The 20,402-nt window shown below is 48.2% G+C and overlaps 1 protein-coding gene across 1 annotated transcript in view; it reads left to right on the top strand.

The window, feature by feature from the left end:
- The window catches only part of LRP4 (LDL receptor related protein 4), a 119,255-nt gene that overhangs the window by 29,183 nt on the left and 69,670 nt on the right, over nucleotides 1-20,402 (top strand). Inside the window, exons 2-5 of the mRNA XM_038764677.1 lie at nucleotides 7,710-7,856; nucleotides 13,655-13,771; nucleotides 15,583-15,696; nucleotides 19,807-19,923. Of these exons, the coding sequence (XP_038620605.1) occupies nucleotides 7,710-7,856; nucleotides 13,655-13,771; nucleotides 15,583-15,696; nucleotides 19,807-19,923 (495 nt within the window). The remainder of the gene's footprint in view (nucleotides 1-7,709; nucleotides 7,857-13,654; nucleotides 13,772-15,582; nucleotides 15,697-19,806; nucleotides 19,924-20,402) is intronic.

Raw genomic sequence — 20,402 nt, 5'->3', positions numbered from 1 at the left:
TTATTACTATTCTCTGTGACTCAGTTACCTCATCTGCGAAATGGGGATTTAATTCTCCCCCCTCCTAGTTAGATAGTGAGCCCATTGTGGGGCAGGGATTGTGTCCAGCCTGATTAGCTTGTATCTACCCCAGCGCTTAGTACAGAGCTTGGCAATAGTAAGTGCTTAACTATTATCATGACTAGTGGTATTTATTGAGTACTTACTGTGTGCACAGTAGTAAGTGCTTGGGAGAGAATTAGCACACACTTTCCCTGCCCATAAGTAGCTTAAATTTTAGAGGGACTACCAGAGTGCATATAATAATAAAATAATAATAATAATAATAATAATAATAACTATGGTATTTATTAAGCACTTACTATGTGCCAGGCACTGTACTAAGTGATGGGTTGAATACAAGTAAATTGGATAGGACACAGTCCCTGTTCCACATGGGGCTCACAGTCTCAACACCCTTTTTAACAGATGAGGTAACTGAGGCACAGAGAAGTTCGTTCATTCATTCATTCATTCATTCAATCGTATTTATTGAGCGCTTACTGTGTGCAGAGCACTGTACTAAGCGCTTGGGAAGTACAAGTCGGCAACATCTAGAGACGGTCCCTACCCAACAGCAGGCTCACAGTCTAGAAGGGGGAGACAGACGACAAAACAAAACATATTAACAAAATAAAATAAATAGAAAATGCACAAGTAAAATAAATAGAGTAATAAATACGTACCGAGTCACGCTGCTTGTATCTACCCCAGCGCTTAGGACATTCATTCAATCGTATTTATTGAGCGCTTACTGTGTGCAGAGCACTGTACGAAGCGCTTGGGAAGTACAATAAATACGACTTGAAGTGACTTGCCCGAGGTCACACAGCAGACAAGCGGCAGAGCTGGGATTAGAACCCAGGACCTTCTGATTCCCTGGCCGGTGCTGTAGCCACTAGGTCACGCGCCAGATGCCTTGTCGCCTTAAAAGTGCTCAAAAGTGAGGATCTGGCGGTTTAGTGGGCGGTCTGGGTTCATTTTCCGAGGGAAAGGGATGCTGGACCAATCAGCTGGGATTTGGAATGGCGTATCTGCAGGAATTGGGGTAGAAAGTGCCACTGTGCACCCCAACTCAGCCCCGCTTTTAGGAATTACTGAGCTGTGGGGTTGACCCCAAGGCAAGGACGCTGCCAGGGGCAACCCAAGTGACCGGAGGAGTCAAGATTTCAAGAGCCTTTGCCCATCTGTGGATCGAGTTGCTGAAGGAGTCTTCTAGACTGTAAACTCTTTGAGGGGTAGGAACGTGACTACTGTAGACACATTCCCATTTATTTCTTTATATTAATGTCTGTCTCCCCCTCTAGACTGTAAGCTCATTGTGAGCAGGGAATGTCATCATCATCAATCGTATTTATTGAGCACTTACTGTGTGCAGAGCACTGTACTAAGCGCTTGGGAAGTACAAGTTGGCAACTTATAGAGACAGTCCCTACCCAACAGTGGGCTCACAGTCTGAAAGGGGGAGACAGAGAACAAAACCAAACATACTAACAAAATAAAATAAACGGAATAGATATGTACAAGTAAAATAAATAAATAAATAGAATAATAAATATGAACAAACATATATGCATATATACAGGTGCTGTGGGGAAGGGAAGGAGGTAAGATGGCGGGAATGGAGAGGGGGACAAGGGGGAGAGGAAGGAAGGGGCTCAGTCTGGGAAGGCCTCCTGGAGGAGGTGAGCTCTCAGCAGGGCCTTGAAGGGAGGAAGAGAGCTAGCTTGGCGGATGGGCAGAGGGAGGGCATTCCAGGCCCGGGGGATGACGTGGGCCGGGGGTCGATGGCGGGACAGGCGAAAACGAGGTACGGTGAGGAGATTAGCGGCGGAGGAGCGGAGGGTGCGGGCTGGGCTGGAGAAGGACAGAAGGGAGGTGAGGTAGGAGGGGGCCAGGGGATGGACAGCCTGGAAGCCCAGGGTGAGGAGTTTCTGCCTGATGCGCAGATTGATTGGTAGCCACTGGAGATTTTTGACGAGGGGAGTGATATGCCCAGAGCGTTTCTGGGCAAAGATAATCCGGGCAGCAGCATGAAGTATGGATTGAAGTGGGGAGAGACACGAGGATGGGAGATCAGAGAGAAGGCTGATGCAGTAGTCCAGACGGGATGCAGTAGTCCAGATGTGTAGTCCAGAATGTGTTGGACAAGTGCTTAATCTCCCCACTTCTGGACTGTAAGCCCTGTGGGGGCAGGGACTCTCTTTTTGGCTGAATTGTACTTTCCAAGCGCATAGTACAGAGCTCTGCACACAGTAAGAGCTCAATAAATATGACTGATTGAATGAATGAACACAGTGCTCTGCACACAGTAGGTGCTCAATAAATGCAGTTGAATGAACTCAGATTGTGCTTTCCCAAGCGCTTAGTACAGTGCTCTGCCCACAGTAAGTGCTCGATAAATCCGGTTGATCGATTGACTGATCGATCGAAGGACCCAGGGAGGGAATGCAGCGTGGCTCAGTGGAAAGAGCCCAGGCTTGGGAGTCAGCGGCCGTGGTTTCTAATCCCGGCTCCGCCACTTGTCAGCTGTGTGACTTTCGGCAAGTCACGTAACTTCTCTGTGCCTCAGTTTCCTCATCTGTAAACTGGGGATTAAGACTGTGAGCCCCATGTGGGACAACCTGATCACCTTGTATCCTCCCCAGCGCTTAGAACAGTTCCTGGCACATAGTAAGCGCTTAACAAATGCTATTATTATGATTATTAATGTATAGTGTCTTCTGTCTTCCTTCAATTACCCTCCATCCCTGCCTCACCCCCTAAAATGGTCCCTTTGCATCTTAGAGAACGGAGGTACTTTCATCATCATCAACATCATCAATCGTATTCATTGAGCGCTTACTGTGTGCAGAGTACTGTACTAAGCGCTTGGGAAGTACAAGTTGGCAACATATAGAGACAATCCCTACCCAACAGTGGGCTCACAGTCTAAAAGAATAATAATTGGCCTTTGTTAATCGCTTACTATGTGCAAAGCACTGTTCTAGTGCTGTCGAGGTACCTTGACTTCTCTGTGGTGGGTTCCCACTCCGAATTTTGTGAGGAAAACTTCCCCGTTGCTCTCGAAGGGATGGATATGCCAGTCTTAGCCGGAGGGGAGGAGTGGGGAGAGGGGCTGGGGCTCTTCCAAACGCTCCCGGGCTGGGATGGGGAACCATCCACTGTGGCTACTCTGTCGTGCCTGATTCGCGCCAGAAACAGTATTTCTTTTTCTTGTAAGACGTGTGTGGTGGGAGAGGTGATCGGGGAGGGGGCCTGGAAAGGGGTCAGCGTGAGAGGAAAACTGGTATTTCAGTGTGCCACCTCTCCAGCTCCAAACTCCCTTTCCCTCCAGTCCCCGTGGGTGGCGGTGGGGCCTGAGAACTTGGGTGGGCCTGGCCGGTGTCCTCCCTTCCTTCCTCCCTTCCCTCCTCCTCCTCTTCCCTGCCGTCTCCTCCCTCTTCCTCTTCACAGCCCCCTCTCTCTCCCTCCTCCTCTTTCCCTCCCTGCATGCCCCCCCCTTCGCTCTGGCGGCTGCGGTTGGCCGCGCCGGGCCTGGGTGACGGGGGGGAGATGAATGCCGGGGAGAGTGACCCTGGCAGGGGCCTTTGTTAGAGGCGAGGCAGGAGCGGGGGTACAGAGCTGTTCACACGCCTCCGCCGGGCATCCTGCTGGGCACGCCGGGGAAGGGGCACGGCGACTGGTCATGGGACTTGGCCGGACGGATTGAACGGCGCTCAATAGCCGGCCGGGATCTGCCGCGGCCGGCCTGAGGCAGGGTGGGATGAGGGGACAGAAGGGACCGGGGCTCTCCCCTTCATCCTTTGCCACCGCCAAGCATCCCTAGAGGTTTTCCCTGTCTCTTACAGGTCTTCCCTCCATCCTCCCCTACCCTCACCTCGCTTCTTCCAGCATCCTCTCCCTCACCGAAGCCTCCTTCTGCCACCAAGGAGGTGGTGAGGGCCACCGCAGGGCCCCCGTTCACGTCAGGGTCTTCTCCCAGTTGGAGGAAACAGTGGCTCCTGGAGCCACTCCGCAGCGGCCCAAGACCTCAGGAATTCTGTGGCTCTCCCGGCGCTGGCAACTCTGTCTTCACTCCCCTCTCTACGCTGTCAAGGATGCAGCCCTGCCACCCAATCCCCGGCATCTCTCCCCGCTTTCTCCCGGACCTTGCCGTACTCCTCGGTTTATTTCAACTCTCTCATCCTCACCCGGGGGGCCACTCAGTCCTCCAAACCCAAGCCGCACTTGCTAAGGAGATGCCCGCAGCCCCTTTCTGAGGATTAGAAGGCCACCTCTTCCTTGAGAGATTGATTGATTGATCGATTGATCCTCAGAATTATCCAAGAGTGATGGCTTAGGGAGCTTCTGGGGTACAGGAAGGAAGCCTAGTTGGATTTGGAAGGGCAGCTGACCTTCCATTATTGAAGGCTTTGAAACCCCTAGAGAAGCAGCGTGGCCTAGTGGAAAGAGCACAGGCCTCGGAGTCGAAGGACCTGGGTTCTAATCCAACCCCGCCACTTTGCTGGGTGACTTTGGGTAAGTCGCTTCACTTCTCTGCGCCTCAATTACCTCATCTGTAAAATGGGGATGAAGACTCTGAGCCCCGTGGATCGTGTCCAGCTGGAATAGCTTGTATCTACCCCCGTGCTTACTACAGTGCTTGGCACGTAGTAAAATGCTTAATAAATACCATTAAAACAAAACAAAACTTACAACGTCGCTAAAATCCGCCTTTTCCATTCATTCATTCATTCATTCATTCATTCAATCAATCGTGTTTGTTCAGCGCTTACTGTGTGCAGAGCACTGTACTAGGCGCTTCGGAAGTACAAGTTGGCAACATATAGATACTCTCCATCCATACTGCTACTACGTTAATACAATCACTAATCACTAGAGAAGCAGCATGGCTCAGTGGAAGGAGCCCGGGCTTGGGAGACCGAGGTCATGGGTTCGAATCCCGGCTCTGCCGGTTGTCAGCTGTGTGACGTTGGGCAAGTCACTTAGCTTCTCTGGGCCTCAGTTACCTCGTCTGTCAAATGGGGATTAAGACTGTGAGACCCCCGTGGGATAACCTGATCACCTTGTAACCTCCCCAGCGCTTAGTACAGTGCTTTGCACATAGTAAGCGCTTAACAAATACCAACATTATTATTATTATTATTATTATTATTATTGTTATTAATTTGGTTTTACTGTAATTCTGTACTCTACTGCTGACTGGGGTCATTGGATGATGATGGGGTAGAAAGAAGGGAAGGAGGACAAACTAGTGAAAGAAGATGAAAAAAAAAATCTAGAGGTGGAAGAACCCTCTCCCCTCCCTACACTTCTGTTTTTCCTTTGAATACCTCTTGAATCAATCAATCAGTGGTATTTACTGAGCGCTTACTACATGCAGAGCACTGTACTAAGCATTCGGGAGAGTACACTACAACAGAATTAGCAGACACGTTCCCTGTCCTTAACGTGCTTACAGCCTAGAGGGGGTGACAGACATGAATATGACTAAATAAGTAATTTATAATATATAATATTATATATTATATTATATATCATATATAAATATATGATATATAATATATAATTTAAAGATAGGTGTGTAAGTGCTCTGAGATTATAATATATAATTTAAAGATAGATGTGTATGTGCTCTGAGGTTGGGGCAAATATCAGATCAGTCAACCAGTGGTATTTATTGAGAGGCAGCATGGCATGGGGAATAGAGCACGGGCCTAAGACTCAGAAGGTTATGGGTTCTAATCCTGGCTCTGCCACTTGTCTGCTGGGTGACCTTGGGCAATTCACTTCACTTCTCTGTGCCTCAGTTACCTCATCTGCAAAGTGGGGATGGAGACTGTGAGCCCCACGTTGGACAGAGTCTACGTCCACCCTCATTTGCTTGTATCAGCGTGGCTCAGTGAAAAGAGCCTGGGCTTTGGAGTCAGAGGTCATGAGTTCCAATCCTGGCTCCCCCACTAGTCAGCTGTGTGACTTTGGGCAAGTCACTTAACTTCTCTGAGCCTCAGTTACCTCATCTGTAAAATGGGAGTTAAGACTGTGAGCCCCCTGTGGGACAACCTGATCACCTTGTAACCTCCCCAGCGCTTAGAACAGTGCTTTGCACATAGTAAGCGCTTAATAAATGCTATTATTATTATTATCCACCCCAGTACCTGGCACGTAGTAAACACTTAACAAGTACCATAAAATACGATTGATGATGTTATTTCTGTGTGCAGATCATTGTACTAAGCACTTGGGAGAGTACAATGCAACTCTTTCAACATAAATAGATGAATATTTAGCCATGGAAATAGATCCTCTAGACTGTGAGCTGGTTGTGGGAAGGGATTGTCATTCTTATTATTGTATCGTACTTTCCCAAGCGCTTAATACAGCGCTGTGCACACAGTAAGTGCTCAATAAATTCATTCATTCAATCGTATTTTTGAGAGCTTACTGTGTGCAGAGCACTGTACTAAGCGCTTGGGAAGTACAAGTCAGCAACCTATAGAGATGGTCCCTACCCAACAATGGGCTCATGGTCTAGAAGGGGGAGACAGACAACAAAACAAAACATGGAGACGGGTGTCAAAATCATCAGAACAAATAGAATTAAAGTTATATGCACCCCATTAATAATAATAATAATAATGATGGCATTTATTAAGCGCTTACAATGTGCCAAGCACTGTTCTAAGCACTGGGGAGGTTACAAAGTGATCCAGTTGCCCCACGGGGGGCTCACTGTCTTCATCCCCATTTTACAGATGAGGGAACTGAGGCCCAGAGAAGTGAAGTAACTTGCCCAGTCACACAGCTGCCAATTGTCTCCCCCTTCTAGACTGTGAGCCCACTGTTGGGTAGGGACCGTCTCTATGTGTTGTCAACTTGTACTTCCCAAGCGTTTAGTACAGTGCTCTGCACACAGTAAGCGCTCAATAAATACAATTGATTGATTAAGTGACTTGCCCAAAGTCACCCAGCTGACAATTGACATCCGCCAAGCTCGCTCTCTTCCTCCCTTCAAGGCCCTCCTGAGAGCTCACCTCCTCCAGGAGGCCTTCCCAGACTGAGCCCCTTCCTTCCTCTCCCCCTCGTCCCCCTCTCCATCCCCCCATCTTACCTCCTTCCCTTCCCCACAGCAGCTGTATATATGTATATATGTTTGTACATATTTATTACTCTATTTATTTTACTTGCACCTATCTATTCTATTTATTTTATTTTGTTAGTATGTTTGGTACTGTTCTCTGCCTCCCCCTTTTAGACTGTGAGCCCACTGTTGGGTAGGGACTGTCTCTATATGTTGCCAACTTGTACTTCCCAAGCGCTTAGTACAGTGCTCTGCACACAGTAAGCACTCAATAAATACGATTGATTGACTGATTGATTGATTGGCGGGGCCGGGATTTGAACCCATGACCTCTGACTCCAAAGCCCACCCTCTTTCCACTGAGCCACGCTGCTTCTCAGTAACAAAATAAATAGAATAGTAAATATGTACAAGTCAAATAAGTAGAGTGATAAATCTGTACAAACATATATACAGGTGCTGTGGGGAGGGGAAGGAGGTAGGGCGGGGGGAGATGGGGAGGAGGAGAGGAAAAAATAGGACTGAGTGGATGGATGGATGGATGGATGAATCGCTAACGGTCGTGTTGGATCCTCTCTCTCCGCAGGCCTGGACAGCAGCCCCGAGTGTGCCTGTGGCCGCAGCCATTTCACCTGCGCCGTGAGCGCGCTGGGCGAGTGCACCTGCATCCCTGCCCAGTGGCAATGCGACGGCGACAACGACTGCGGCGATCACAGCGACGAGGACGGCTGCAGTAAGGACCCTCTCCGTGCCAGGGGCGGGAGTCCCGGGGGTTAGCGGGAAAGGAGGATGTGAGCACAGGCTAAGGGAGGGGATCCTTTCGCTTTGCACTGGCATTTTTGGAATGGAAGCTGCTTTGCTCGTGGCAGAGAGTCCTGAAACAGAGGGAGGGATTTCACTCATTCATTCATTCATTCATTCAATCGTGTTTATTGAGCGCTTACTGTGTGCAGAGCACTGGACTAAGCGCTTGGGAAGGACAAGTTGGCAACAGATAGAGACGGTCCCTACCCAGCAAGGGGCTCACGGTCTAGAAGGGGGAGACAGACAACAGAACAAAACATGTAGACGGGTGTCAAAATCGTTAGAGCAAATAGAATTAAAGCCATAGGCACATCATTAACAAAATAAATAGAGTTTAATGAGTGCTTTCTGGATGCAGAGCACTGGACTAAGCGCTTGGGAAGTACAGGTTGGCAACATATAGAGACGGTCCCTACCCAGCAACGGGATCACGGTCTAGAAGGGGGAGACAGACGACAAAACAAAACATGTAGACAGGTGTCAAGTCGTCAGAACAAATAGAATTAAAGCTAAATGCACATCATTAACGAAATAGAATAGTAAATATGTACAAGTAAAATAGAGTGATGAATCTGTACAAACATATATAAAGGTGCTGTGGGGAGGGGAAGGAGGTAGGGTGGGGGGATGGGGTGGAAGAGAGGAAAAAGTGGGCTCAGTCTGAGAAGACCTCTTGGAGGAGATGAGCTCTCAGTAGGGCTTTGAAGGGAGGAAGAGAGCGAGCTGGGTGGATGTGCAGAGGGAGGGCATTCCGGGCCAGGGGGAGGATGTGGGCCGGGGGTTGACGGTGGGATGGGCGAGAACGAGGCACGGTGAGGAGGCTAGCAGCAGAGAAGCGGAGGGTGCGGGCTGGGCTGGAGAAGGAGAGAAGGGAGGTGAGGTAGGAGGGGGCCAGGGGATGGACAGCCTTGAAGCCGAGAGTGAGGAGTTTTTGCCTGATGCGTAGGTTGACTGGTAGCCACTGGAGATTTTTGAGGAGGGGAGTAACATGCCCAGAGCGTTTCTGCACGAAGACGATCCAGGCAGCAGTGTGAAGTACAGATTGAAGTGGGGAGAGACACGAGGATGGGAGATCAGGGAGGAGGCTGATGCAGTAATCCAGTCGGGAGAGGATGAGAGATTGGACCAGCAGGGTAGCTGTTTGGATGGAGAGGAAAGGGTGGATCTTGGTGATGTTGCTGAGGTGAAACCGGCAGGTTTTGATGACGGATTGGATGTGAGGGGTGAACGAGAGAGTGGAGTCGAGGATGACACCAAGGTTGCGGGCTCGTGAGACGGGAAGGATGGTAGTGTTGTCTACAGTGATGGGAAAGTCAGGGGGAGGGCGGGGTTTGGGAGGGAAGACAAGGAGTTCAGTCTTGGACATACTGAGTTTTAGATGGCGGGCAGGCATCCAGATGGAGATGTCCTGAAGGCAGGAGGAGACCCGAGCCTGAAGGGAGGGAGAGAGAGCAGGGGCAGAGATGTCGATTTGGGTGTCATCAGCGTAGAGATGATAGTTGAAGCCGTGGGAGCGAATGAGGTCACCGAGGGAGTGAGTGTAGATAGAGAACAGAAGGGGACCAAGAACTGACCCTTGAGGAACCCCTATAGTAAGGGGATGGGAGGGGAAGGAGGATCCCGCAAAAGAGACTGAGAATGAACGGCCGGAGAGATAAAAGGAGAACCAGGAGAGGACGGAGTCTGTGAAGCCAAGGTTGGATAACGTGTTGAGGAGAAGGGGGTGGTCCGCAGTGTCGAAGGCAGCTGAGAGGTCGAGGAGGATTAGGATAGAGTGATCCGAGCAGCCGCGTGAAGTATAGACTGAAGTGGGGAGAGACAGGAGAATGGGAGATCAGGGATGTCAGTGGATATCTGGTCGCTACCCAACCTTTAACTGTGTCGCACCGTTAACCCTAGCTCAGGTCACAAATCCCCTTCTATTTAGAGCTGCAAAATTGTCTTTTAGTGGAAAGAGCTTAGACCTAGGAGTACGAGGACCTGGCCTCCAGTCCTGGTTCAGTGGGGCTTAGTGGAGAAAGAGCACAAGCTTGGGATTCAGAGGTCGTGAGTTCTAATCCCGGCTCTGCCCCTTGTCAGCTGTGTGACTTTGGGCAAGTCACTTCACTTCTCTGGGCCTCAGATACCACATCTGTAAAATGGGGATTAAGACTGTGAGCCCCACGTGGGACAAGCTGATAACCTTGTATCTATTCCAGGGCTTAGAACAGTGCTTGGCACATAGTAAGCGCTTAACAAATACCATCATTATTATTATGTATCTGCTGTGTGACCTTGGGCAAGTCACTTCAATTCTCTGAACCTCCTTTCCCTCATGTGTAAAATAGGGATAAAGACTGTGAGCCCCACGTGGGACCGGGACTGTTTCCAACCTGATTAGCTCGTATCTATCTCAGTGCTTAGAACAGTGCTTGGCACATAGTAAGCGCTTAACAAATACTACAGTTATTATTATTATTACTATTATTTTAGACCAATTTCAAGAAAGTACCTTGTATTTGAAGACCACCTATCAAAAACAATCACTTTAGTGGAACTGCAAGTGTTTTCCTTAAGCCAGTACTACTGTATTCATTTGTTTGCACACGTAAATGCACATCATTTTGGTACATCAACCTAAATGTTCCTTCTAGGAGTGTTCTACGTATTTGTCCATCTTGTTTCTTTCAAATGAAAAGTTCTTGGAGGGCAAGGACTATAATTTCTCCATACTCTATAACCCCTCCAGAGCACCGTACCAAACCCAAAATGAGCTCTCAAAAATTTATGTTGATGATATCATAATGATAATAATAATAATTGTGGTTTTTTCATTAAGCACTTACTATGAGCCAACCACTGTACTAAGCGCGGGAGTAGATACAAGATAATCAGGTCCCACGTAAGGCTCAGAGTCTAAATAGAAGGGAGAACAGGTATTGAATCCCCATTTTGTCTTGTTCTGTTGTCTGTCTCCCCCTTCTAGACTGTGAGCCTGTTGTTGGGTAGGGACCGTCTCTCTGTGTTGCCGACTTGTACTTCCCAAGCGCTTAGTACAGTGCTCTGCGCACAGTAAGCGCTCAATTATTATTATTAAAATGGGAATTAAGACTGTGAGCCCCACGTGGGACATGGACTGTGTCCAAACTGATTATCTGGTATCTATTCAACCTGATCACCTTGTAACCTCCCCAGCACTTAGAGCAGTGCTTTGCATATATGTATATATGTCTGTACGTATTTATTACTCTATTTTACTTGTACATATCTATTCTATTTTATTTTGTTAATATGTTTTGTTTTGTTCTCTGTCTCCCCCTTCTAGACTGTGAGCCCACTGTTGGGTAGGGACTGTCTCTGTGTGTTGCCAATTTGGCTCTGCACACAGTAAGCACTCAATAAATGCAATTGATTGATTGATAAATACGATTGAATGAATGAATGAATTTTGCAGAATGAGGGAATTGAGGCACAGAGAAGTTAAGTGCCTTGCCCAAGGTCACAAAGCAGACAGGTTGCAGAGCTGGGACTAGAATCCAGGTCCTTTGACTCGCAGGCCTGTGTCGTTTTTCCCTAGGCCTCTCTGCTCCTACCCAAGAGTCGAGATGTACGATGCAACTTTTATTGTAGATTGATAGTTAAGAAACACTTTTACTCATTTCTTAATTTGGGCCTCACAGAAACCCAGCCTGCCACCTGGGCCGACTTTAATCCTGATTTTCAGGACCGAATGAGAGTTTGCACAGTCAGGCCGCAGGGAGTCGGGGACCCGGAATCTGTAACGCGTCCAAGACCTAATGGTACGGGCTGAGGAAAAGCGGCGTGGCCTAGCAGATAGAGCAGGGGCTTGGGAGTCAGAGGACCCACGTTCTGCTGGTTGACCTTGGGGAAGTCACTTTTCATTCATTCAATCGTATTTATTGAGCGCTTACTGTGTGCAGAGCACTGAACTAAGTACAAGTTGGCAACGTCTAGAGACGGCCCCTACCCAACAGCGGGCTCACAGTCTAGAAGGGGGACACAGAGAAGAAAACAAAACGTACTAACAAAATAAAATAAATAGAATAAATATGTACAAATAAAATAGAGTAATAAATGTGTCCAAACATATTCATTCATTCATTTGTATTTATTGAGCGCTTACTGTGTGTGCAGAGCACTGGACTAAGCGCTTGGGAAGTCCAAGTTGGCAACATCTAGAGACAGCCCCTGCCCAACAGCGGGCTCACAGTCTAGAAGGGGGAGACAGGGAAGAAAACAAAACGTACTAACAAAATAAAATAAATAGAATAAATATGGACAAATAAAATAGAGTAATAAATGTGTCCAAACATATTCATTCATTCAGTTGTATTTATTGAGCGCTTACTGTGTGTGCAGAGCACTGGACTAAGCGCTTGGGAAGTCCAAGTTGGCAACATCTAGAGAAGGTCCCTACCCAACAGCGGGCTCACAGTCTAGAAGGGGGAGACAGAGAACAAAACAAAACATACTAACAAAATAAAATAAATAGAATAAATATGTACAAATAAAATATAGAGTAATACATGTGTCCAAACATATTCATTCATTCAGTTGTATTTATTGAGCGCTTACTGTGTGCAGAGCACTCTACTAAGCGAAGTCGGCAACACATAGAGACAGTCCCTACCCAACAGCAGGCTCACAGTCTAGAAGGGGGAGACAGAGAACAAAACAAAACATACTAACAAAATAAAAGAAATAGAATGAATTTGTACAAATAAAATAAATAAATAGGCCTCTGTTTCTTCATCTGTAAAATAGGGATTAAGAAACAAAACATACTAACAAAATAAAATAAACAGAATAGATATGGACAAATAAAATAAATAGGCCTCTGTTTCTTCATCTGTAAAATACGGATTAAGACTGGGACTGTGTCCAACCTAAGAAGTGCTTAGTACAGTGCCTGGCACTTCAAAAGAATTTAACGAATATCACTTAACCAGGAAAAAATAAACAAACAGGGAATCTCATGGCACTCTAGCCTAGATGGCATAAAAACTTTCTGGTCCCCGCCGCCCAAGTTAAACGGACTACAGTCGCCCGCTGTTGGGTAGGGACCGTCTCTATATGTTGCCAACTTGTGCTCCCCAAGCGCTTAGTACAGTGCTCCGCACACAGTAAGCGCTCAATAGATACGATTGAATGCGGAAAGAGCACGGGCTTGGGAGTCAGAGGGCATGGGTTCAAATCCTGGCTCTGCCGCTTGTCAGCTGTGTGACTCTGGGCAAGTCGCTTAGCTTCTCTGTGCCTCAGTTACCTCATCTGTCAAATGGGGTTTAAGATTGTGAGTCCCACACGGGACAACCTGATCACCTTGTATCCTCCCCAGCGCTTAGAACAGTGCTTAACAAATACCAAAATGACTATTATTATATTATTATTAAATGCGATATAGGTCGTGCGTCCTTCCCAGTAGGAAAAGACTTTTTCTTTCTCCCCTCACGCTTTTCCCTGATTTCCTGAAGGTCGACTTTCCCAAAACGTCCTTCCTCCCTCTCGAGGATTCCCTCCCCCATGAACTCCCTGCCCTCAATCTCCATCCTTCTGGTTGCCACTCGGGCAACGGCCGCCGCTCGGCACATGGCTAAGGACCCAGATCCCAGTTGGGAGAGGGACAGAGGGATTGAGAGCCGGGAGCTCCGGCTCCGTGCGGAGGGGGAATAGCTCGGTCTGGGCAGGGGAGCGCGGGCTCACCTTGTGACGTCTCTCGCCGGCCTCCAGTGTTGCCCACCTGCTCCCCTCTGGACTTCCACTGCGACAACGGCAAGTGCATCCGCCGCTCCTGGGTGTGCGATGGCGACAACGACTGTGAGGACGACTCGGATGAACAGGACTGTCGTGAGTATATATGTATATAAGTTTGTACATATTTATTCCTCTATTTATTTTACTCGTACATATCTATTCTATTTATTTTATTTTGTTAGTATGTTTGGTTTTGTTCTCTGTCTTCCCCTTTTAGACTGTGAGCCCACTGTTGGGTAGGGACTGTCTCTATATGTTGCCGATTTGTACTTCCCAAGCTCTTAGTACGGTGCTCTGCACATAGTAAGCGCTCAATAAATACGATTGATGATGATGATGATGATGGTGATGAGTGTTGGTGGCCGGGGGGGAGGAATCGGTGGCCTTGAAGTGGGGAGTGGAAGCAGTGTGGCCTGGCGGTTAAAGCCCGGGCCTGGGGGTCAGAAGGACCTGGAGTCTAATCCTGGGCCGTGCCGCTTGTCTGCTGTGTGACCTTGGCCAAGTCACATCCCTTCCCTAGTACCTGACACGGACTAAGTTCATTCGTTCGTTCATTCATTCAATCGTAAGCATAATGATGGTATTTGTTAAGCGCTTACTATGTGCAAAGCACTGTTCTAAGCACTGGGGGGATACAAGTACAGTGCTAAGCGCTTAGTACAGTGCTCTGCACATAGTAAGCGCTCAATAAGTACGATTGATGATACAAGGTGATCCGGTTGTCCCACGGGGGGCTCACAGTCTTATTCCCCATTTTGAGTGCTTACTGTGTAACAATATTACGATGATGATGATGATGATGACGATGGCATTGATTAAGCGCTTACTGTGTGCACTGTTCTAAGCACTGGGGAGGATAGCAGGTGATCAGGTTGTCCCACGGGGGGCTCACAGTCTTCATCCCCATATTGAGTGCTTACTTGTGTACAAAGCACCGTACTAAGTGCTTGGGAGAGTACAATATAATGATGATGATGATGACGATGGCAATGATTAAGCGCTTACTGTGTGCAAAGCACTGTTCTAAGCACTGGGGAGGTTACAAGGTGATCAGGTTGTCCCACGGGGGGCTCACAGTCTTCATCCCCATTTTGAGTGCTTACTGTGTACAAAGCACCGTACTAAGTGCTTGGGAGAGTACAGTATAACGATGATGATGATGACGACGCTGGCATTGATTAAGCGCTTACTGTGTGCAAAGCACTGTTCTAAGCACTGGGGAGGTTACAAGGTGATCAGGTTGTCCCACGGGGGGCTCACAGTCTTATTGCCCATTTTGAGTGCTTACTGTGTACAAAGCACTGTACTAAGTGCTTGGGAGAGTACAATATAATGATGATGATGATGACGATGGCATTGATTAAGCGCTTACTGTGTGCAAAGCACTGTTCTAAGCACTGGGGAGGTTACAAGGTGATCAGGTTGTCCAACGGGGGGCTCACAGTCTTCATCCCCATTTTGAGTGCTTACTGTGTACAAAGCACTGTACTAAGTGCTTGGGAGAGTACAATGTAACAAAATATTTATTTTATTTTGTTAATATGTTTGGTTTTGTTCTCTGTCTCCCCCTTCTAGACTGTGAGCCCACTGTTGGGTAGGGACCGTCTCTAGATGTGGCCAACTTGGACTTCCCAAGTGCTTAGTCTTTCAGTGCTCTGCACACAGTAAGCGCTCAATAAATACGATTGATTAAAAAAAGAATGTTATAACGTCAGGTCTCGACTGTTTTCTGAGCTCACCCTGAGCTCCGCAGGGGAGTTTTGGGTCTTGACCCTTCGTCCCCCGCGCAGGCAGCGGCAAGGATCTGGTGTGGATCGGGGGCTGGTCCGGGCCCGGGGGACCCCGGGTTTTTCCGGCGGGTTCCCGGACTTGGGCATTGGGTGACTCCGTGCACGTCCCCGCAGCACCCCGAGAGTGCGAGGAGGACGAATTCCCCTGCCAGAACGGCTACTGCATCCGCAGCCTGTGGCACTGCGACGGGGACAACGACTGCGGCGACAACAGCGACGAGCAGTGTGGTGAGTGATGCCCGGGGGGCCTGGGAGGAGGAGTTCGGTTGATTGAGCGAGCGCAGAACGCTGTACTGAGCGCTTGGGAGAAGACGGCATAGCGGGGTTGGTACATCCGATCCCTGGCCACGGGGATGAGTTCGGCCTAGCCCAGGGGAACAGGTCCCGGGGAGGAACTGGACGGGCGGGAACGTCGGGCAAGATGCCCACGGTCGCCTGAGCCGTGGAGAGGAGCAGAAGGGAGAGGTCGCGGCCTGGGCGGGAAGGCCTCCGAGACCCTGTTGCCAACTTGTACTTCCCAAGCGCTCAGTCCAGTGCTCTGCACACAGTAAGCGCTCAATAAATACGACTGAATGAATGAGAAGCGGTGTGGCCTTATTACTCTATTTGTACATATTTATTCTATTTATTTTATCTTGTTAATATGTCTTGTTTTGTTCTGTCTCCCCCTTCTAGACTGTGAGCCCGCTATTGGGTAGCGACTGTCTCTAGATGTTGCCAACTTGTACTTCCCAAGCGCTTAGTCCAGTGCTCCGCACACAGTAAGCGCTCAATAAATACGACTGAATGAATGAGAAGCGGTGTGGCCTTATTACTCTATTTGTACATATTTATTCTATTTATTTTATTTTGTTAATTTGTTTTGTTCTCTGTCTCCCCCTTCTAGACTGTGAGCCCGCTGTTGGGTAGGGACCATCTCTATATGTTGCCAACTTGTACTTCCCAAGCGCTTAGTCCAGTGCTCTGCACACATTAAGCACTCAATAAATACGATTGAATGAATGAGAAGCAGTGTGGCCTTATTACTCTATTTATTTGTACATATTTATTCTATTTATTTTATTTTGTTAATATGTTTTGTTTTGTTCTCTGTCTCCCCCTTCTAGACTGTGAGCCCACTGTTGGGTAGGGACCATCTGTATATGTTGCCAACTTGTACTTCCCAAGCGCTTAGTACAGTGCTCTGCACACAGTAAGCGCTCAATAAATATGATTAAATGAATGAGAAGCGGTGTGGCCTTATTACTCTATTCATTTGTACATATTTATTCTATTTATTTTATTTTGTTAATATGTTTTGTTCTCTGTCTCCCCCTTCTAGACTGTGAGCCCGCTGTTGGGTAGGGACCGTCTCTAGATGTTGCCAACTTGTACTTCCCAAGCGCTTAGTACAGTGCTCTGCACACAGTAAGCGCTCAAGAAATACGATTGAATGAATGAGAAGCAGTGTGGCCTTATTACTCTATTTATTTGTACATATTTATTCTATTTATTTTATTTTGTTAATATGTTTTGTTTTGTTCTCTGTCTCCCCCTTCTAAACTGTGAGCCCGCTGTTGGGTAGGGACCGTCTCTAGATGTTGCCAACTTGTACTTCCCAAGCGCTTAGTCCAGTGCTCTGCACACAGTAAGCGCTCAAGAAATACGATTGAATGAATGAGAAGCAGTGTGGCCTTATTACTCTATTTATTTGTACATATTTATTCTATTTATTTTATTTTGTTAATATGTTTTGTTTTGTTCTCTGTCTCCCCCTTCTAAACTGTGAGCCCGCTGTTGGGTAGGGACCGTCTCTAGATGTTGCCAACTTGTACTTCCCAAGCGCTTAGTCCAGTGCTCTGCACACAGTAAGCGCTCAAGAAATACGATTGAATGAATGAGAAGCAGTGTGGCCTTATTACTCTATTTATTTGTACATATTTATTCTATTTATTTTATTTTGTTAATATGTTTTGTTTTGTTGTCTGTCTCCCCCTTCTAGACTGTAAGCCCGCTATTGGGTAGGGACCGTCTCAATATGTTGCCAACTTGTACTTCCCAAGCGCTTAGTACAGTGCTCCGCACACAGTAAGCGCTCGATAAATGCGATTGAATGAATGAGAAGTGGTGTGGGCTAATGGAAAGAGCCTGGGCCTGAGATTCAGAGGACCCGGGTTCTAATCCCAGCTCTGCCACTTGTCTGCTGGGCGGCCTTGAGCAAGCCAGCAGCGTGGCTCAGTGGAAAGAGCCCGGGCTTGGGAGTCCGAGGTCGTGGGTTCGAATCCCAGCTCGGCCGCTTGTCGGCTGTGTGACCTTGGACAAGTCACTTCACTTCTCTGGGCCTCAGTTCCCTCATCTGTAAAATGGGGATGAAGACTGTGAGCCCCACGGGGGACAACTTGATCACCTTGTATCCCCCCAGCGCTTAGAACAGTGCTTCACACATAGCAAGTGCTTAACAAATACCACCATTATTATTATTATTATTTTTCTCTTGGCCTCAGTTCCCTCATCTGTAAAATGGGGATTAAGACTGCGAGTCCCATGTGGGAAAGAGACCGTGTCCAACCTGATTTGGTTGTATCTACCCCAGCACTTAGTACAGTGCCTGGTACATAGTAAGCGCTTAACAAATACCAATTAAAGAAAGGAAGGATAGAACTGTCCAGGGCTTTTCTTTCTCAAGGTGTTCAGCCTGGCCTAGTGGAAAGATTATGGGTCTGACATGGATTATAATCCTGGTTCTACCACTTGCCTGCCCTGTGACCTTGAACAAGTCATCCTTAACTTCTCTGGGCCTCAGTTTCTTCATCTGTCAAATGGGGATTAAATCCCCCTCCCTGTGACTTAGATTGTGACCCCCATGTGGGACAGGGACTGTGTCCAACCTGCTTACTCTGACTCTACCCCAGCACTTTGAACAGTGATTGACACAGAGAGCAAGCACTTAACAAGCACCATTATCTCATTAATTTTTTTATTTAATTCTCTTTATGAGATGAAATTCAGTGTGTGGGACCTACTGAGTCCTGAGCTCCCAGGACAGAGGAGCTGTGGAGGTCGGGAGTTGGGAATGGGGTGGAGGGTAGGGGGGATGGCGGGGCCAGAGGGAAGGTGGTGGGCACATCTGAGAAGCAGCGTGGCTCAGTGGAAAGAGCCCGGGAGCTTTGGAGTCAATCAATCAATCAATCAATCGTATTTATTGAGCGCTTACTGTGTGCAGAGCACTGGACTAAGCCAGAGGTCATGGGTTCAAATCCCGGCTCTGCCAACTGTCAGCTGTGTGACTTTGGGCAAGTCACTTCTCTGGGCCTCAGTTCCCTCATCTGGAAAATGGGGATTAAAACTGTGAGCCCCCCCTTGGGACAACCTGATCACCTTGTAACCTCCCCAGCGCTTAGAACAGTGCTTGGCACATAGTAAGCGATTAACAAATACCATTATTATCATTATTCTCATCTATCTCCATGTGAAGTTGAGGCTCTGTTCTCCTGGAACCTCCCTCTTTTTTTTTTATAATGGCATTTATTAAGCACTTAGTATGTGCAAAGCACTGTTCTAAGCGCTGGGGAGGGTACAAGGTGATCAGGTTGTCCCGCGGGGGGCTCACAGTCTTAATCCCCATTTTACAGATGAGGGAACTGAAGCACAGAGAAGTGACGTGACTTGCCCAAAGTCACACAGCTGACAATTGCTTCTCGGAGGCGGGAGCTCTGGAACAGATGGTTCTAGACTGGGAGCCCGCTGTTGGGTAGGGACCGTCTCTATATGTTGCCAACTTGTGCCTCCCAAGCGCTTAGTACAGTGCTCTGCACACAGTAAGCGCTCAATAAGTACGATTGAATGAATAATAATAATGATGGCATTTATTAAACGCTTACTATGTGCAAAGCACTGTTCTAAGCACTGGGGAGGTTACAAGGTGATCAGGTTATCCCATGAGGGGCTCACAGTCTTCATCCCCATTTTACAGATGAGGTAATTGAGGCACAGAGAAGTGAAGTGACTTGCCCAAAGGCTCAGTGGAAAGAGCCCAGGCTTTGGAGTCAGAGGTCATGGGTTCAAATCCCGGCTCTGCACATTGTCAGCTGTGTGACGTTGGGCAAACCGCTCAACTTCTCTGTGCCTCAGTTCCCTCATCTGTAAAATGGGGATGAAAACTGTGAGCCCCCCATGGGACAACCTGATCACCTTGTAACCTCCCCAGCGCTTAGAACAGTGCTTTGCCCATAGTAAGCGCTTCATAAATGCCATTATTATTATTATTAACTGGCAGAGCTGGGATTTGAACCCGTGACCTCTGACTCCAAAGCCCGGGCTCTTTCCACTGAGCCACGCTGCTTGGGTGTCTCCCTGCAGATATGCGCAAGTGCTCGGAGAAGGAGTTTCGCTGCAGCGACGGCAGCTGCATCGCTGAGCACTGGTACTGCGACGGCGACACGGACTGTAAGGACGGTTCCGATGAAGAGAGCTGCCGTGAGTGCTTGCTTGGCCCCTGGAGCTCCGCGGGGAGAAGGAGGGATGTGTGCTGCATGTCAGATTCAAAGGCGTGAAGGGAACCCCGCTGCTGGGTAGAGACCGTCTCCATATGTTGCCGACTTGGCCATCCCAAGCGCTTAGTACAGTGCTCTGCACACAGTAAGCGCTCAATAATTGCGACTGAATGAAAGGGGGCCTAGCATCATAGTGCTAGTGGTTTGTGCCAACTCCCTTGCGCTCTCCGGTCCCTGCCAGTAACGTTGGTGCTGGGGCACGGAATGCCCCCCGCAGAGGGGCCGGCAGAGGGGCAGCACATGCGAAGTGCACGTGAAGGGTCATTTTGTAACACACATGACCCATTTCTGGCCAGAGCGTGACCACAGCAGAGGGTTGATGCTTTGACGTAGACCATGACCCGGAAGCCACTTGCCTTGGGGGCCACTGTGGTCCCCGTTGGCCGTATTAGCCGGCTGTCT

The sequence above is a fragment of the Tachyglossus aculeatus genome, chromosome 22 (genome assembly GCF_015852505.1).
Source record: "Tachyglossus aculeatus isolate mTacAcu1 chromosome 22, mTacAcu1.pri, whole genome shotgun sequence".
Classification (NCBI taxonomy): Eukaryota; Metazoa; Chordata; class Mammalia; order Monotremata; family Tachyglossidae; genus Tachyglossus; species Tachyglossus aculeatus.
The sequence above is the reverse complement of the archived record's forward strand: the minus strand, read 5'-3'. Positions and strand labels throughout refer to the sequence as shown.